At 35.9% G+C, this 15,218-nt stretch overlaps 1 protein-coding gene across 10 annotated transcripts in view; it reads right to left on the reverse strand.

The window, feature by feature from the left end:
• GRM8 (glutamate metabotropic receptor 8) overlaps positions 1-15,218 on the reverse strand; it is a 718,262-nt gene that overhangs the window by 273,643 nt on the left and 429,401 nt on the right. For all 10 annotated transcript variants that reach the window (XM_070616524.1, XM_070616523.1, XM_070616520.1 and 7 more), the window contains exon 7: positions 9,804-10,004. In XM_070616524.1, the coding sequence (XP_070472625.1) occupies positions 9,804-10,004 (201 nt within the window). The remainder of the gene's footprint in view (positions 1-9,803; positions 10,005-15,218) is intronic.

The following is a 15,218-nucleotide window of genomic DNA, read 5'->3' on the forward strand; positions in this document are numbered from 1 at the left end:
GCAGTGCTTTTTAATTCTGCATCTTTCTAAAGATGCTCATGTCCTTAGTCTCAACCCACCCATCTCATCATCTTTATGAGATGATCCAAGTACTAATTTCATTATATCTCTATTGACAAAATATTCTCTGTATTTCACGCAGTATATTTCTCTCTCTATTAAGCACTTTCTATGTATTATCACCTTACATTTAGCTTTCACAGGAACCCTAAAATGTATATACTATTATCATCCCCATTTTATAGATGAGGAAACAAAGACTTAAAGAGATTTTGTTACTTGACCAAGATTACAAAGTAGTGAGTGGTGAAACTGAATTCAAACTCTATCTGAGCATAAAGCTTGTGCTTCGATCACTATGAAAAATACAAACTATTAAATGTAAACTCCTTCAGAAACTCCCCACCACCTCAAACCCTTTCTGCTCCTTCATCTGTTTCCTCATCCTTCATTGAAGGCTCCTTTCTCCATCCCCTGTTTAGACCCAAGGCAAGCCCTTAACCCTCAATTACTGAGCCCATGGCACCCCATCTGTTTCTAGGATTTACTTATCATTTATTCCTAATTTTTAAGAACATGATAAAGAAGTTCAGGAATTAGAAGAATAAAGAATGAGTAAAGGAAACGCAGTGCAGTGGGTGAAGTCGAGTAGGACCCTAGGAAGAATAAGGCAACTCCATTGATTTGCCTCCAGCTTCGATTTGATGCTGACTCTGCCTTTGCCCACATTTAATTCCTAATATATTAGGGAGGAAATGAGAGATTAATAAACCTTGTCCTTCATGACTATAAAAGAAATGTGACTTTAAAAAACTCACAGTTTATCACATTACTCAGAAAACAGAGGCAGGTACAATTACACTCTTAAACTTCATGATGACTTAATTTGTAAGATTAATATTTTATAGCCAGCTCGAAGTTTCCTTAATCAGAAACTGAAAAATTACCTAGTTTCAAATAAGCCTATTTATCTCTACATATTCAACTTTGCGTATATATGCCATTCACTTTTTAAAAAATATATACATACTTCTAATATTTAAAAAAACGTATAAATATTGAAGGAATTTCTTCACTACCTGCAAACCTTTAGCCTCAGGAATAAATTATATAATGTACTTCCTCATTATTAATAACAATTTTTTCAATCTTATTTCAAATGAAGTAATTATCAAAAGGGGTACTTACATTTAAGATCAACAGATAATCACTTCATCATGTTTGACTTTGCTTTATCTCATTTACTAAATAAGAAATACTTAATCACAAGGAAATTATGCATCATAACTTCTAGAGATGACATTTTATGTCACCTTTTCCATTTATTCATATTTTATATCTCATTTCCTACTTATAGAAGCCGATAAAACATAAAGTCGTGTCAAGCCAATTTCTTCAATGGTATTTATACTAAAATACTGAATTAACTCTAGTAATGGAGTTGTCACAAAAAGTTACAAAGAAACATCATTTAGGGAAGTTAAGACATTTCTCAAAACGTCTTAGTTTCTGGTCAAAGCACAGTGCCTAGAGCAGAGCCAGCATTCAAAGTGCTCTGTGTTTCCTTCCTCCCCCTTTCACTCCTTTCCATTCCATTTATACTTTCCTTTTCCTGTTTGAGCACTATTGTCTCATGGGGACCGTTGGAACTGTCTCTTAACTTAGCATCCTTGTCTTCAATCTCCCTCCCTCCCGTCAGCAAATTGCTGCCATGGGTATTTTTCTAAAACACAAATCCCAGCACTTTGCTGTCCTGCTCAAAAAGCTTCAGTTCTCTGTTGCTGCTGTGTCGCATCCAAACACCAGAGTCTGGCAGGGATTTCTAACTAGGCCCAAGTTCATCTAGCCAACCTCCTTCCCAGGCTGTCCTCATGTTAAGGCTCTTGAATTCTGCTACTGTGGATGCTCAGCATTTTTAGGATGCATGCTCTTCCCTGTCTTCCAGCTATGATTAAACTGCTTTGTCTGCCACGAATACTTTTTCCTCATCTCGTCCACCTGAGGAAATGTCTCTTTCCCTTTGTAATTTAAATCAGATGTCACCTGCTCTCTGCATCGTATTCATTGAGCTGCCTCTTACGTAGTTTCCTAATCTCAGCCTTACGTCGTGTTTGTAAATGTCCCTGCCTCTATCATATCATTTATCAAGTTGAATTACTGTTGGCAATATGTTTGTGTCCTCCTTTGTTAAGCTATGACATTTGACAACTCATAGAACCAAATTTCATTAATCTTTGTATTCTTGATGTCTAACACAGAGCCCTTTTATTAGGTACCTTATAAGAGTCCCAATAAAATGTATGTGGGATAAAAGAATTATCTTAAAAGATAATAAATATAAACAATTTTTAAAAAAGACAATCAGAACACTGATAGGCATCTATGTTTTAAAAATATATTTGTATCTTTAAAAGAATATGTAGAGAATTCAGAGTTGGAAGAGACCTCAGGGATTTAGGTCATTTTAGCATAATCCTTCCATTTCAAAGGTGAAGCTAAGAGGTCAAGATGGGCTCCTAACCCACAGCAAAGTAGTGGCAGAGCTAGGATAAAGTCTAGAATTACAAGACGCAGTCAAGGTGTTATGCCACTATGATATATTGTTGGTGGGTTTAACTAAAGGCAAAACAAAATTGTGATTTGTGCTTTCTTGCTTTTTCCATAAACTTTTGTAAATACAATTATTTCAATATTTTCCTTAGAAGATATTTCTAGAAGTAATGATACATGCTGAGCAAATACTCTCTGAAAAAATTACACCAATATCCACTCTTACCAAGCATATTTGGACGAACCAATATAATTTCTTTTTAATAATTGCTATCATAATTTTTAAGTCTTTGTAAATCTGATAGGTGGAAAACAGTATTTTGTTGTTGATTAAATGAAGTTTCTTTGATCGTTAGTGAGGGTTAACATTTTTTCAAATGTTTATTAACATTTAAAAGTTCAGCCAATTGATTTCTTCAAGATATCATAACTTCAAGATGTCAATATGGGTGGTTCTTTTCATATTTGAGATAGTAACCTTTGGTACAACAACCCAAATCTATCCCCTATTTATATTCTATTTTAAAACTGTGTTTTGTGATAATTTTTAATATTCAAAAGTGTTAAAATTTTACGAAATCAAACATTCTGTTTTCCTGTTGTAATTTCCTTTCCTGATTTTAAGCTTCCCCATTCAAATCTGATAGACTGTCTTCCATATTTTCTTTTGTTTCTTCTTTTTCACTTAACTCTAAAATAGATTCCAAATGAAATACTCTCTGATGTGGAGGAATCGTCTTACTTGATTTTACTGTAAATTAATAATCAATTAATAAAATGCCCTTCCCCACTGAGTTCTAACTCCACATTTATCACACCACAGATTCATATGTGTGTATGGACATAAACCGATTTTATATATACTATCATTATGTATTTCTGGCTCTTTCTACCTGGTTCCATTTACCATATGTCTCTTCTGGTACTAGTTCTATACCAGACTGAGTATGGTAGCTTAGCATTATGCTTAAATGGTAAATGTTAGGTAGGAATAACTTTTCCCTCAAAATCATTTTAGTTATTTTTACTTATTTATTCTCACAAATTCCAGAAGATACTCCTTTGTCATTTTGGTAGGAATTATACAAAGCCCAAATACAGATTTACTCAGAAAAGATTAACACTCTTCCTATAATTAGTTTTTCTGTCTACAAACAAAGAATGTCTCTCAATAAAGTTGTCTTCATATGGGTCTTTCATATTGTTGAGTTCAATTTATTCCAAGATATTTTAAATATTCTTTGCAAAGGAAATAGTTTCACTTCCCATATATTAGTCAATGATTTCTTCCTAGTATGTATGAAATCTCTTAATGTTTTAATATTAATTTTATTAACATTTAAGTAGTTCTAATACATTTTTCAATTTATTGAGATCAAATCATTTGAAAATAATCATAATACTACTTTTTTCCTTTTTAGTAGTAATCTCTGTTATTTTTATTTCATGTTCTATCACACTGGTTAAAATTTATAGAATATTAATAACAGTGGTAGTAGGACTAATCCATCTCTTTAATGGGAATAACTATTAATATATAATTGGTTAAAGGCTGAGAGAGATATGCTTTATCATGCCAAACATTTATTCCATTTCTGGTTTGTTTACATTTTTGTACTTGTAACAGAAATGAGGGTTACATTTTAATCAGGTGGCTTTACAGAACCTTGTGAGATATTTATCATTGTCTTATTTGACCTATTAGTGTTTTTACAGTACATTTCCTAACATTAAGCCATACTTGTTTCTTTTAAATAGCTTAAAGGTGTTTTATGCAAACAGATTTGCCTCAAAATCAGAGTATAGTGTTCAGACACTCTCAAAATTGTCTACTTGGAAATTTTTCAGTAATTCCCTGAAATCAATAAGGATTCTAAAGAAAAGACGATGCTGATAAATTCCATCTGTCTCTGTGATCAGGCAAGTGTTTACATATTTTCCTTAGAATATTGAGCTGCGAAATGGTTAGACCACTACCTCACTGCTCAATTTAGGGAAGCTGCTTCATTCTCTTGGTGTCAGGAAATTCAACCACAATACGAAGGCTTACACTAAGTAATTCCAAAGCTGATTCCTCTCTCAGCTTCTCACAGATCCTATGTGATCCCTAATCATGTCTCCTCTAGTCTAACAAAAACTCACCCACCTAAAGAAGCAACAAGCCAGAGAGCACAGCATCACGTCTCTCTCAAGTCCTCACCTCTCTGCTCACTTTCGTTAAATGTGCTCCATAAGTCAGTTATAGAAACAACCTAAATGTGCCTTTCACCCCCAGGGAGTACCCCATGACAACCAAGTTTGTACTACTTTCTCCTTGCCACTGATAATTTGGAACAGATCTGACACCCAACCTAAGTTTGGCTAATGAGATTCATGTTTCCAAGAAATTGGAATTGGGATTTAAAAAATACATATATGCTATTTTAGCAAGTGCCCAGAACAAATAGCAGTTAAATTCTAGAAATGTCGACGACCTTCTGCTACCTACCCTGTGAACCTAGAAGTAAAGGAAACCAATATAAAGAGAACCTAACAAAGCAGACCGATGTTTGGATTTCTCACAGGTGTTTAGTCCTTTTAACCAGTTCTTTTCTTAGACACTTTTATATTCTGCCATGGGGTTTCTTGACACAGCGTTATAAATTCTTTCATTTAGTTTAAGTAAGCTTAGTTGGTTTCTGTTACCTACAATCAAACAATCCTGATTAGTATGCGGCTGTGTGTGCCCTACCCCTGACATGAGCTCAACCAAAAAGAAAGGAAGTAGGAGATATCCCAAGAATTCTCTTCAACGCTTTTTCTGTATGATAAAAAATGTTCTCCTGGCAACAGAAAAATCTTTGATTCTATACAAGATGTACAGTATTAATATTTTATTGCCTATAGGCCAGACCAGAGCAAGGAATTGACATCGTTGCTTAAGTTCCTGAAAAATCAGAACTCCTCTTCTTTATTTTATGTTTTTCTTTTGATAAATCTTTGGAGTTAAAAAATTTATAGAAATAGTGTTTTGTTCAAATGGTAGCAATAAAAGTAATCCTAAAAGGCAGGTCTTTGTTTCCCTCTGGCTCCCCAAGTAGAGAGGAGAGGTTGAGAAAAGTTGTAAGGAACACATGAGTAATTCCAGATAAGCTATGACTCAGAATGTGCTTAAAATAAACATGCAGAAAATGGTTCACGTACATTTTTCCACTGATGAGAAAATATCAGTTTGAGAGATTGAATGCTATCAAACCACCATTGTTGTTTACATCTTTGATGTCAAATAGTACTTTGTAGTTTAGCAGTTTGGCTAAATATTTCACCTTTAATTAGTTGCTTTGTTATAGAACAATTCTGGCCTGAGATACTAATCGTTCATCATTCTAATTCTAACATGATCTTTATGTTGTCAATTAAACAATAAACTAGAAGAAGCATGACCTTTTAAACGAAGTATCTTTAAACCATTGCTTAATTAGGCATACCACACACAAGGTTACAATCTCAGCAAGACCGAGTTTTAAACAAGTCTCTTGAATTTGATATACCAGTGGTCTGTGCAGCATCCAGCTGCTCAGGCTGCATCACCTCCTGCTGTTACAAACTGGAAGAGTCTTCCTCCACACCAGTGACATGGTTTTACTATCCAAAACTAAAAGGGACCACAAAAAGCAATTTGTCCTGATATCTCATTAATGTCAAAAAGAACCAGTTTAATAACAATTTTATCTACAGAGAAATTACACTTTAGGGTAGACACAATTCAACTTTTAAATGGGTATTACTACATAATTCTATCCAATGGGTCAATTTTTTAATTACTTGAGAGTACGTTTTGTAGCTCACTGATCCTGAGAGAAAACCTGGAAGGCTACACTGTACAAAATTGACAGTTGCCTTATGAAGTTCATTCTTTGACTACTGGCAATAGCTATGCTAAGAAAACTTTTAATACAGAATAATTTTTTGTTGTTGAGCATAGTAAGTAGCTCTGGGTCTCGTCAAGCACATTCTGGACTCTTCAGCAGATTCAAAACTTGTCCTGAGGAAACCGTGGTTTGGCCACTGGCCCCCTTACACTGCCAGCCTTTGGGAAGTGGGTTGGCTGTCTCACTAGGTGAGAACACTGGTCATCACCAACACAACCCACTCAACTGGTATGCAATTAACAACATACAATAGCTGTTAGAAAACACAAATTTCATATGTCTGTTTTCAGTCTCTATGAAAGCCCTGCAAAGAGCAAGGATATATAAGTCTGTTGGTTTGATGTGTGCTTTATATAGCTATTGGGAACTTTCAAGGTACCTGTAGGACTGGCAAGAAGGATTAGAGGAAGTGGAGTGTCCAAGGTTATAGCCACCCCTTCAACCCAGCAGTTCTTATTTTAACTGATTGAAATGTTAGATTTCTGAGTAGGATTCCTTTGAAGATAGTGTTTGAAAAGCAGAGTATAAGGGAGATACTCTTCATTTATTATTAACAGAGTATAGTAATCCACATATCATCAGAGCTCGAAAGAGTCATAAATCTAGGTCAAGGAAGATTATCTCCTTCCTCCTTGAAAACTCTTTTAATGAAATATCCTTCAGTGTTACAAGCATTACATTCTTAGCTTTGATTGTAGGTACATATGCAAAACAGCCAAAGAGAAGGATTCTGCTTTTGCTGTAAAATTTTGTTAAATAACATTGCTTATTAGGCTGTCCAAGTCCCATAAGATACATTTCTTCTAGAAATAATTTCCAAGAACATTCATTCTCTCCTGAAAAAATAGGTAGGTTTGCTTCCATTATATAATGAAACTTACATATCCCATTGCACATCCCTTTACGCTTTGGCTGCTTAGGAAACTCAGAACTTAATGTAATCCTTCATTCCACATTTGCTTCTTCCTCCTTCAATGGTTTTGATGGTGTACTTCTATTTGAACAGCCCTATGTGTCTTTTTATCACAAACAGGCCAAGTATTAATAATGAATGAACACTAATAGATAAGCCAATAATGAAATTTTAAAAAATGATGAACATCCTGAAAATCAAAAGAATTACATGTTCCATGATAATTTGCTTATGCTCAGGTCTCTTACCCTCAATCATCAACTACTGAAACACAGCCAAGTTTCAAGCTATTAGCAAAATAAATCTCCAAGGAGCTCAAAGAGATTCTCTTTTAAGTTCATACACTAAAATTCATGTATTTTACATGATCCTCATCTGGCGCATGCTTACCTTTGTATCAGACACAGTTCTATTATGCTTCAGTGCGCTCCTATTGCTTTCAAGATGAAGAACAAATCTTAAAAATGACCTATAAGCCCTCACATGATCTGTCTGGCCCTGCCTACTCTTCACCCTTACCTCGGACACTCATCTCCTTCAGGCTTTACCTGACTCAAACTCCCTAGAGTTTCCTTGATTACAAGCTCTCAGTCCAGCACACTCCCCTTTTCAGCACTCATTGCAGATTACATAATTTACCTTCCTTTGTGTGTCTTTTTCATTAATCTCTAAATTCCCCAAGAAACTCTAAATCTCATGACTGTTTTGACTGTTTTGACTGTTTTCACCAGTAATGTATCTTTAGCACCTATCGCAATGCTTAACACATTGATTCATTCAATAAATATCTCATGACTAAATTAATGAAATTTTATGTGTGGTCCTCCATCGATACAGATTGAAAGAAGTAAATAATGGAAGGGATCAGACCTAAAAATAATCACAGCAACAGCAGTCTGGTAATATAGAAGAGGAAAAAACAAACCTATAAAAAGTGGACAGAAGAACTCAGAATCATTGAAGTTAGAGGCAAATTGTCTTAATAATCATTAGACATTAAGACATTTTTTAGTAGTTTTTAATAGCATCATTATAGTACAGCATGGTATAATGACTGAAGTCATCAGGGAAGGGTTTGTTTTTTATCCATGGTTAAGATAAGAGAGAAAGTGACAATTTACCTTTAAAATACCTTAATCCACTGTTTCTTTAAAAGATTTCCCTATCTTCTAGAGGTGAGCTTCAGTTATTGAGAAAATATATTCATTTGCTTTCCTCTTCCCACCTCCTAACAATTTGGATAAATGAAGTATTCCCCAACCTCACATTAGGATAAATAACCTTGTATTATAATGCTCCTCTTTTGCTCAATTTGATAACTGCAAGAAATTATTTTCAAATTCCCCTCAGTATTTATATTCTTAAAAGGATTAATGTTAGATAATGTTTCACAAAAATTCGGCTGAAAAAGAGGATACTCTGTGTTGAATATAAACCAAATTTTGTCTCATGTTGCCTGAAAAAGCAAAAGAAGAAGTTTCCACTTGAATTCTAAATTGAAGATGACCTTGTGCTTTTTTGAGAAAGGCTGGCAGCCGAGGTCACTGGAGTGTATTATGATGGACAGTGCAGCGCTGTGCGTGGCTCAGAGGCACGTCCATTGTGTGGATTACAGCCAAACAGAAAGAATTAGACAGCTCAGGGCATTCTATCACTTCATTTGAAAATAATGGTCAAAGTCATGGGCAGCAACCATTACAACTTTCATAAAAGAAGAGCAGCATTCAATAATTCCATCACTTCAGACAGGCAGTTTGGCTATTCTCAGCCAAACACTAGGAGTCCAGCATATTCCGTGTCAATTTCTTATGACACTCACAGAAGCAGCATTTCTGCTTCTGCAGTAGGCAGATCTCATCTACACTACATTGTATGTAGTTCTATCTCACATGATGCAGCTCATAGCTTCAACCTGCCCAAATCATTGAAAGAAATAGAAGGAAAATGAAGACACAGAAGCTTAACACAGCACTCTTAGAATGTAAATACACAGCAACGCCAAATCACCCACTCCCCTCAAGTCAACTTACTGTTTTAACAACTTAAAATCAGTTTCAAAACAAAATGTCTACCATTCCTTCTCTAATAACAGCATGAACAAAACATTTTCAAAGAAATCTAATCTGTGGTCAATGGTTCCAAATGAGCCAAAGTTATTCCTGAAATAGTGATATTTAAGCAGAATGTTTTGATTGATAGAGGCTTATTTTTAACTTCTGCTTCTTTCAGGAGAAGATTAATGGTAGCACAAAAAATATGTTTGAGATTTAAAAGCAGGTGGAAAAACTCACACTTCTGATTAAAAGGGGAACAGCTTCTAATCCTGCATTCTCCACTCTGCTTGAGGATCTTCTATATATAGGAGGAAAAAAAACACGCCCTGTCACTTCTAAAGTATTTAGAGACAAAAAAAAAAATTTGTAACTTACCGTTAAAATTTACAGCCCGAATATAACCAAGCAGCTCTTTTCCATCAATGGTACTCATTCGTGGGCAAAGGCCAACGTACCCAGGGCAGAGATCTTTGTGCATATTGTGCAGCGCATAAGCCATGGAATACACTGCATCAATTACAAATTGGACCTTGCCTTCCTGTTCATACGATGAATCCCGCGCAATTCGCTCCAGCCCTGCAAAAGAAAAAGGGAAACCATCAATTGGCGTTGTTAGACTTCACTAAAAGATGGCATTAGGGCTAAGATTTCCATCATCTGAGGCACATTTAATGAGACAAAACTATTCGATTTTACTCCCGATTATTATAGTCCTACACTTACTGAGTCAGATTTTTAAACTCGGGATTGATTTTTTTATTTGGAAAGAACAGGAACTATTTCATTAGCAACAAAAGCTATAAAGTAAATAACATATGTATAATTTCATTATCTTTATTTCCACAGTATTGAGTCCTTTTATATTATACATCTAGTAATTACATAACATTTTGGTAGTGACTTGATCTTTTAAGTAAAGTGTGTAGACTGTTGTTCTTTTCATCTACTTCAGCTCCAGGAGCATCATTTAATTCGTAACCCAAGGTAAGGTCGTTTTTTCTCCCGTCAGGTCTGTTCTTGTTTTGAATGTGCTCTATTTGGGAAGGCTTTTTGTAAATATTAAGCGACAATATTTCCTGAAGTGAACCTGGCTATCTTTAGAAGAATAATTCAATTTATTTTCTTCTTTAACTCAATTTTCTGTTTCATTTATTTATTTATTTTTTAAAGACTGGCACCTGGGCTAACAACTGTTGCCAATCTTCTTTCTTTTTTCTTCTTCTTCTCCCCAAAACCCCCCAGTACATAGTTGTATATTCTAATTGTGACTGCCTCTGGTTGTGCTATGTGGGACGCCCCCTCAGCATGGCCTAACGAGCGGTGCCATGCCCGCACCCGGGATCCAAACTGGCGAAACTCCAGGCCACCGAAGCGGAGCACACGAACTTAACCACCTGGCTATGGGTCGGCCTCTATATTTTATTTTATTGTTTAATTTGTTTCCAGTTTTATTGAGATATAATTGCCATATACATTGTGTAAGTTTAAGGTATACAACGTGATGATTTGATATTTGTATATATTGCAAAATGATTACCACAATAAGGTTAGCTAACACATCCATCACCTCACATAGTTATTTTTTTTCTTACGGTGAAAACTTTTAAGATCTAACCTCTTAGCAACTTTCAAGTATACAATACTGCATTGTTAACTATAGTCACCATGCTGTACATTAGATTCCCATTAATTTTCTATTTTAATTTGCTATTAAAAAGATGTAGAGCTCTCAAAATTAAGTGTCATTCAAAATAACTGTACCTATGTTTAGGCATATCTAGGGCTGAGAATTGACATTGAGGATTACTCTTAGCTTGATGATTATCATTTAATATGTAACAGAAGCATAGAATGAAAAATAGAAGGTAAATTCAATGTTAAAATTAGATGATGTATCATTGATTATAAACCAACATTCTTATTTTGCAGATGAGGAAATCGAGACTCACGGAGGTGAAATTTACCGAGGGCGCAAAGAGCAGATATGGGAAGCATCCCCCGGTCTCAGTCTCGAAGCACAATATTCTCTCAATCCCCAGAAGAATGTAGTGGATGGCAAGAATGTTAGGCATACAAGAAAAAATTACAGAAAGAACATCAAGGGCTTATTAATAAGACCAAAAAGGATCTCCTCTCACCTCCACATCTCTCCAAACCTTATACACTCGGTAACACTTAGAGAAACCAAAAGCAAGCATTTGAAATTTTCCCACGGACGTCAGTTAGTAACTTTTAATAAACAGTCTTTAAATTCAGCAAATATTTCATTTCTTCACACTAATGCACATCTCCTCTGAACATTCAGTCTTTTGCACTAACATTCTAAGGTAACTTGTTTGCATTGCTTCTCCGTAAATCCCTCTGCTGCAGACATACACACACACATTTCTTCTGTGAACATTACTGTTTATTTATCTGATTTTGTTTTCTTTTGTGGGCTTTAAAGAAAAGACAGAGGATCTCCATGTGTCCATTGCTACAGGGTGGGGTCTGGACAGCAGGCACAGAATTGGCAGATAATGTCCAAGTCAAATTGATTCTAAGAAAGTAATAACCATGAGAAAATTAAGGAATTTGGAAAATGCCCACCATCTGTAGAATATATGTAAGAGCTAGACATGTATAAATATTTTATATTTTTAAATTTACTCTATCCCAAAATGTTAATTTAATATATTATGATTTTATGTTAATCCCACTGTAACCTTCTTATCAATCTATGAAGATATTTCTGAGCACTCAGTAATTGGAATAAAGTTATATATAACACTTTCCTGATAAACTGCAATAGAGATGCCCCAACTTAATAGACACACTCTTCCTTGGCTTTTCCTAAAAAAAACAAAAATCAACTTTTTATAGATAATTTATGGATTTATATTCATTCTCAAATACCACACTGTCTTATTAAAGGGAAATATTTAAATTTTTACTAGTCAAACTATTTATCTCTTTGACTGTTGGTTTGGGTGAAAATTAAACATATACAACTTTGCACATTTTTTTTTTTAAGATTGGCAGCTGAGCTAACATCTGCCAATCTTCTTATTTTTTTCCCCTGCTTCTTCTCCCCAAAGCCCCCAGTACATAGTTGTATATTCTACTTGTAGGCCCCTCTGGTTGTGCTATGTGGGATGCCGCCTCAGCATGGCCTGATGAGCAGTGCCATGTCCGCACCCAGGATCCGAACCAATGAAACCTGGGGCCCCCGAAGCAGAGCGCACGAACTTAACCACTCAGCCACCGGGCCAGCCCCACATTTTTTTCTTTTAAAGTTCAGAAGGCTGTCTAGTGACTATTGTCACACATGAGTCAATGGACGCTATAAGTCTTTTTCCATAAATCAATGTAAGTACATGATGCCAAACAAAAATACTGAAACTATCACCATTTCTAAATTTAAGAAGAAATCATTTGATTTCTTTTCAGGCTGCTTAGACATGTCTTTTCTTTTCCCTAACACTTCAACCTCATGATGACAGAAGATTTTACATGAGCTGGAGTTTGCTGCTCACTTCCTATATCAGCTTCCCTCCTTCATCTAAAAGAGAAATTTAGGAAGCTGACATGACTCATCAACTTAATTGGTCGTAAAATTTCACTATGCTATAGTTTCTAAAGTTAGTGTTAACGTATTGCTATAAAGTGCTAAATACTGTCAAAGGCTGTATGTCAGCCATCCTTTTAAAACACTGATTATAAAGTTGTGATGTGTTTTAGTGTATAGCTTAAAATTAACAACATACAGCAAAGTGCACAGTGGGAGATGAAGTCAGCCTCATAAATTTGATAGCAAGATTGTTTTATGTTTTCATTGACAAAATCTAAAACTCCTGACAGTATCCCATGTTCCTGGAACACACGGTAAATCCTTATTGGTCCAAGCAATACCACGTGCACCTCAGTTAAGGTCTTTGCACATCATGGTGTGTCGTCTAGGGTTTCATTCCTTCTTAGCAAAAAGGCAAATTGGCTCAAGTTTGCAAAGCATTGTGAACATTACAATGTGAGTTCCTAAGATGAGCCTGATAGGAATTTTAAACTCTTTGATTGATACATAGTTGTTGAGCTTTGCTTTCTAAGAATCTCTCATTTCTCAGGATATAATTTAGTTTTGTAAATTGAGATGTTAGGAGTTATTTTCTTTTCCCTGAGATTATGCATATAAAGCTTCTAGTGTTAATATAGTGATAATCTAATGAACAGCTGGCCAATTCAGCAGAAAAAAAAAGGAAGTCATATCAGTCCTTTTATTCCTGGGAAAGCAAATGTCAATTGGTTGAATTTCTTACTACAGCCTTAGCATGTAGTAGAACTAATCTCACCCTTTAAATTTGTAGTTTTAAAAGTATTTATTTAGTTCCTCTCTGACTTTTTCTTAAGTATGCAGCAACTATTTTTTTCTTTTTTTTGGTAAGGAAGATTGGCCCTGAGCTAACGTCCATTGCCAATCTTCCCCTTTTTGCTTGAGGAAGATTGTCACTGAGCTAACATCTGTGCCAGTCTTCACCTATTTTGTATGTGGGATGCTGCCATGGCATAGCTTGATGAGCAGTGTGTAGGTCCACACCTGGGATCCGAACCTGTGAAACCTGGGCAGCTGAAGCAATGCTTACTACTACGCCACTGGGCTGGCCCCTAGCACAAAGCAACTATTTAAATAATTGAATCATTTCTTGCAGTTGTTTGGAGAGGATGGTAAGTGGGAAGAAGAGAATCTGTGAGCTGCCATGAATAAATACATTTATGCATATAGGACCAAATTTAAAAGTTATTCTGAATTGCACAAGAACTCTGTGTGCTTCACTGCTTGATACACCAGGGACAACACTGTCGTGCTCTACCTCATGCTGTCCCAATACTCACACGTATGCAGTAACTGCAGAGGGAGTGACTGAAATCAGTGAGAACCACGGCAAGAATCTCATCACACACTAAAAAGTAATCGATATCAAGGTAGCAAACATAAGTCCCTTTTACTGATTAAACTGATTTGGTTCCAAGGATACAATAGTGAGAAGATGGGAAAGAAACACAAGCACGTTCAATTATATAAGAATATTTCCTAAGCACTAGGATATGCAAACAGAACTTGTGTATCTCCCTAACTGCAGAGGGATGAAAACATGCGTCCTGCAGTAAGGCAGAAAGACAAAGTGACTGATGGATTCAGCTGGCTACAGGGGGAAGGGGACCAACCAGTCAGGCAGACCTGAATTTGGGTCCTAGCTGCACAATTCAGAAGGAGTGTGACCTTGGACACTTTCCTAAACCTCACTAAGCCTGAGCCTTCAACTAGGAAGACTGCCCACTGGGGGCTCCTTGATGGGGTCCCCCACGTCTCCAGCCTCCTCTGCTGGGACCACTCCACCTCTCTCTGCTCTACCTTCAGGTCCTTGAAAATAACATGAGATCTACAAACCACAGGCCCTCATTCAGATGTTTACTCTGTAACTTTCTTTACTCCTTCCCAGACGTCTCTTTCTCAACCTCCAAACGTCAGGTAACATGTCAACTCAAGTTAGGCTGGAGGAGTAGTGATATTTAATGAATTTTTTCCAATTTAGCAGCCCAGATAAGATCAAAGAGCATCTTAAATGCTAGGTTTAAATACTGAGTGTTGTTCAGCTGGAAACAGAGCCCCAAGACTGGCATTTAAAATTATTTCTGGGAATGATGTACAAAGTAACCTGAAGCAAACATGTTGAAGGTAGAGATACAAGTTGGGAGGCAGGGTACGTAAAGAGAAGAAACAGGTGGAAACGGTGGAAAAGAAAAAGAATGAGAGAA

This window comes from Equus przewalskii, chromosome 4 (genome assembly GCF_037783145.1).
Source record: "Equus przewalskii isolate Varuska chromosome 4, EquPr2, whole genome shotgun sequence".
Classification (NCBI taxonomy): Eukaryota; Metazoa; Chordata; class Mammalia; order Perissodactyla; family Equidae; genus Equus; species Equus przewalskii.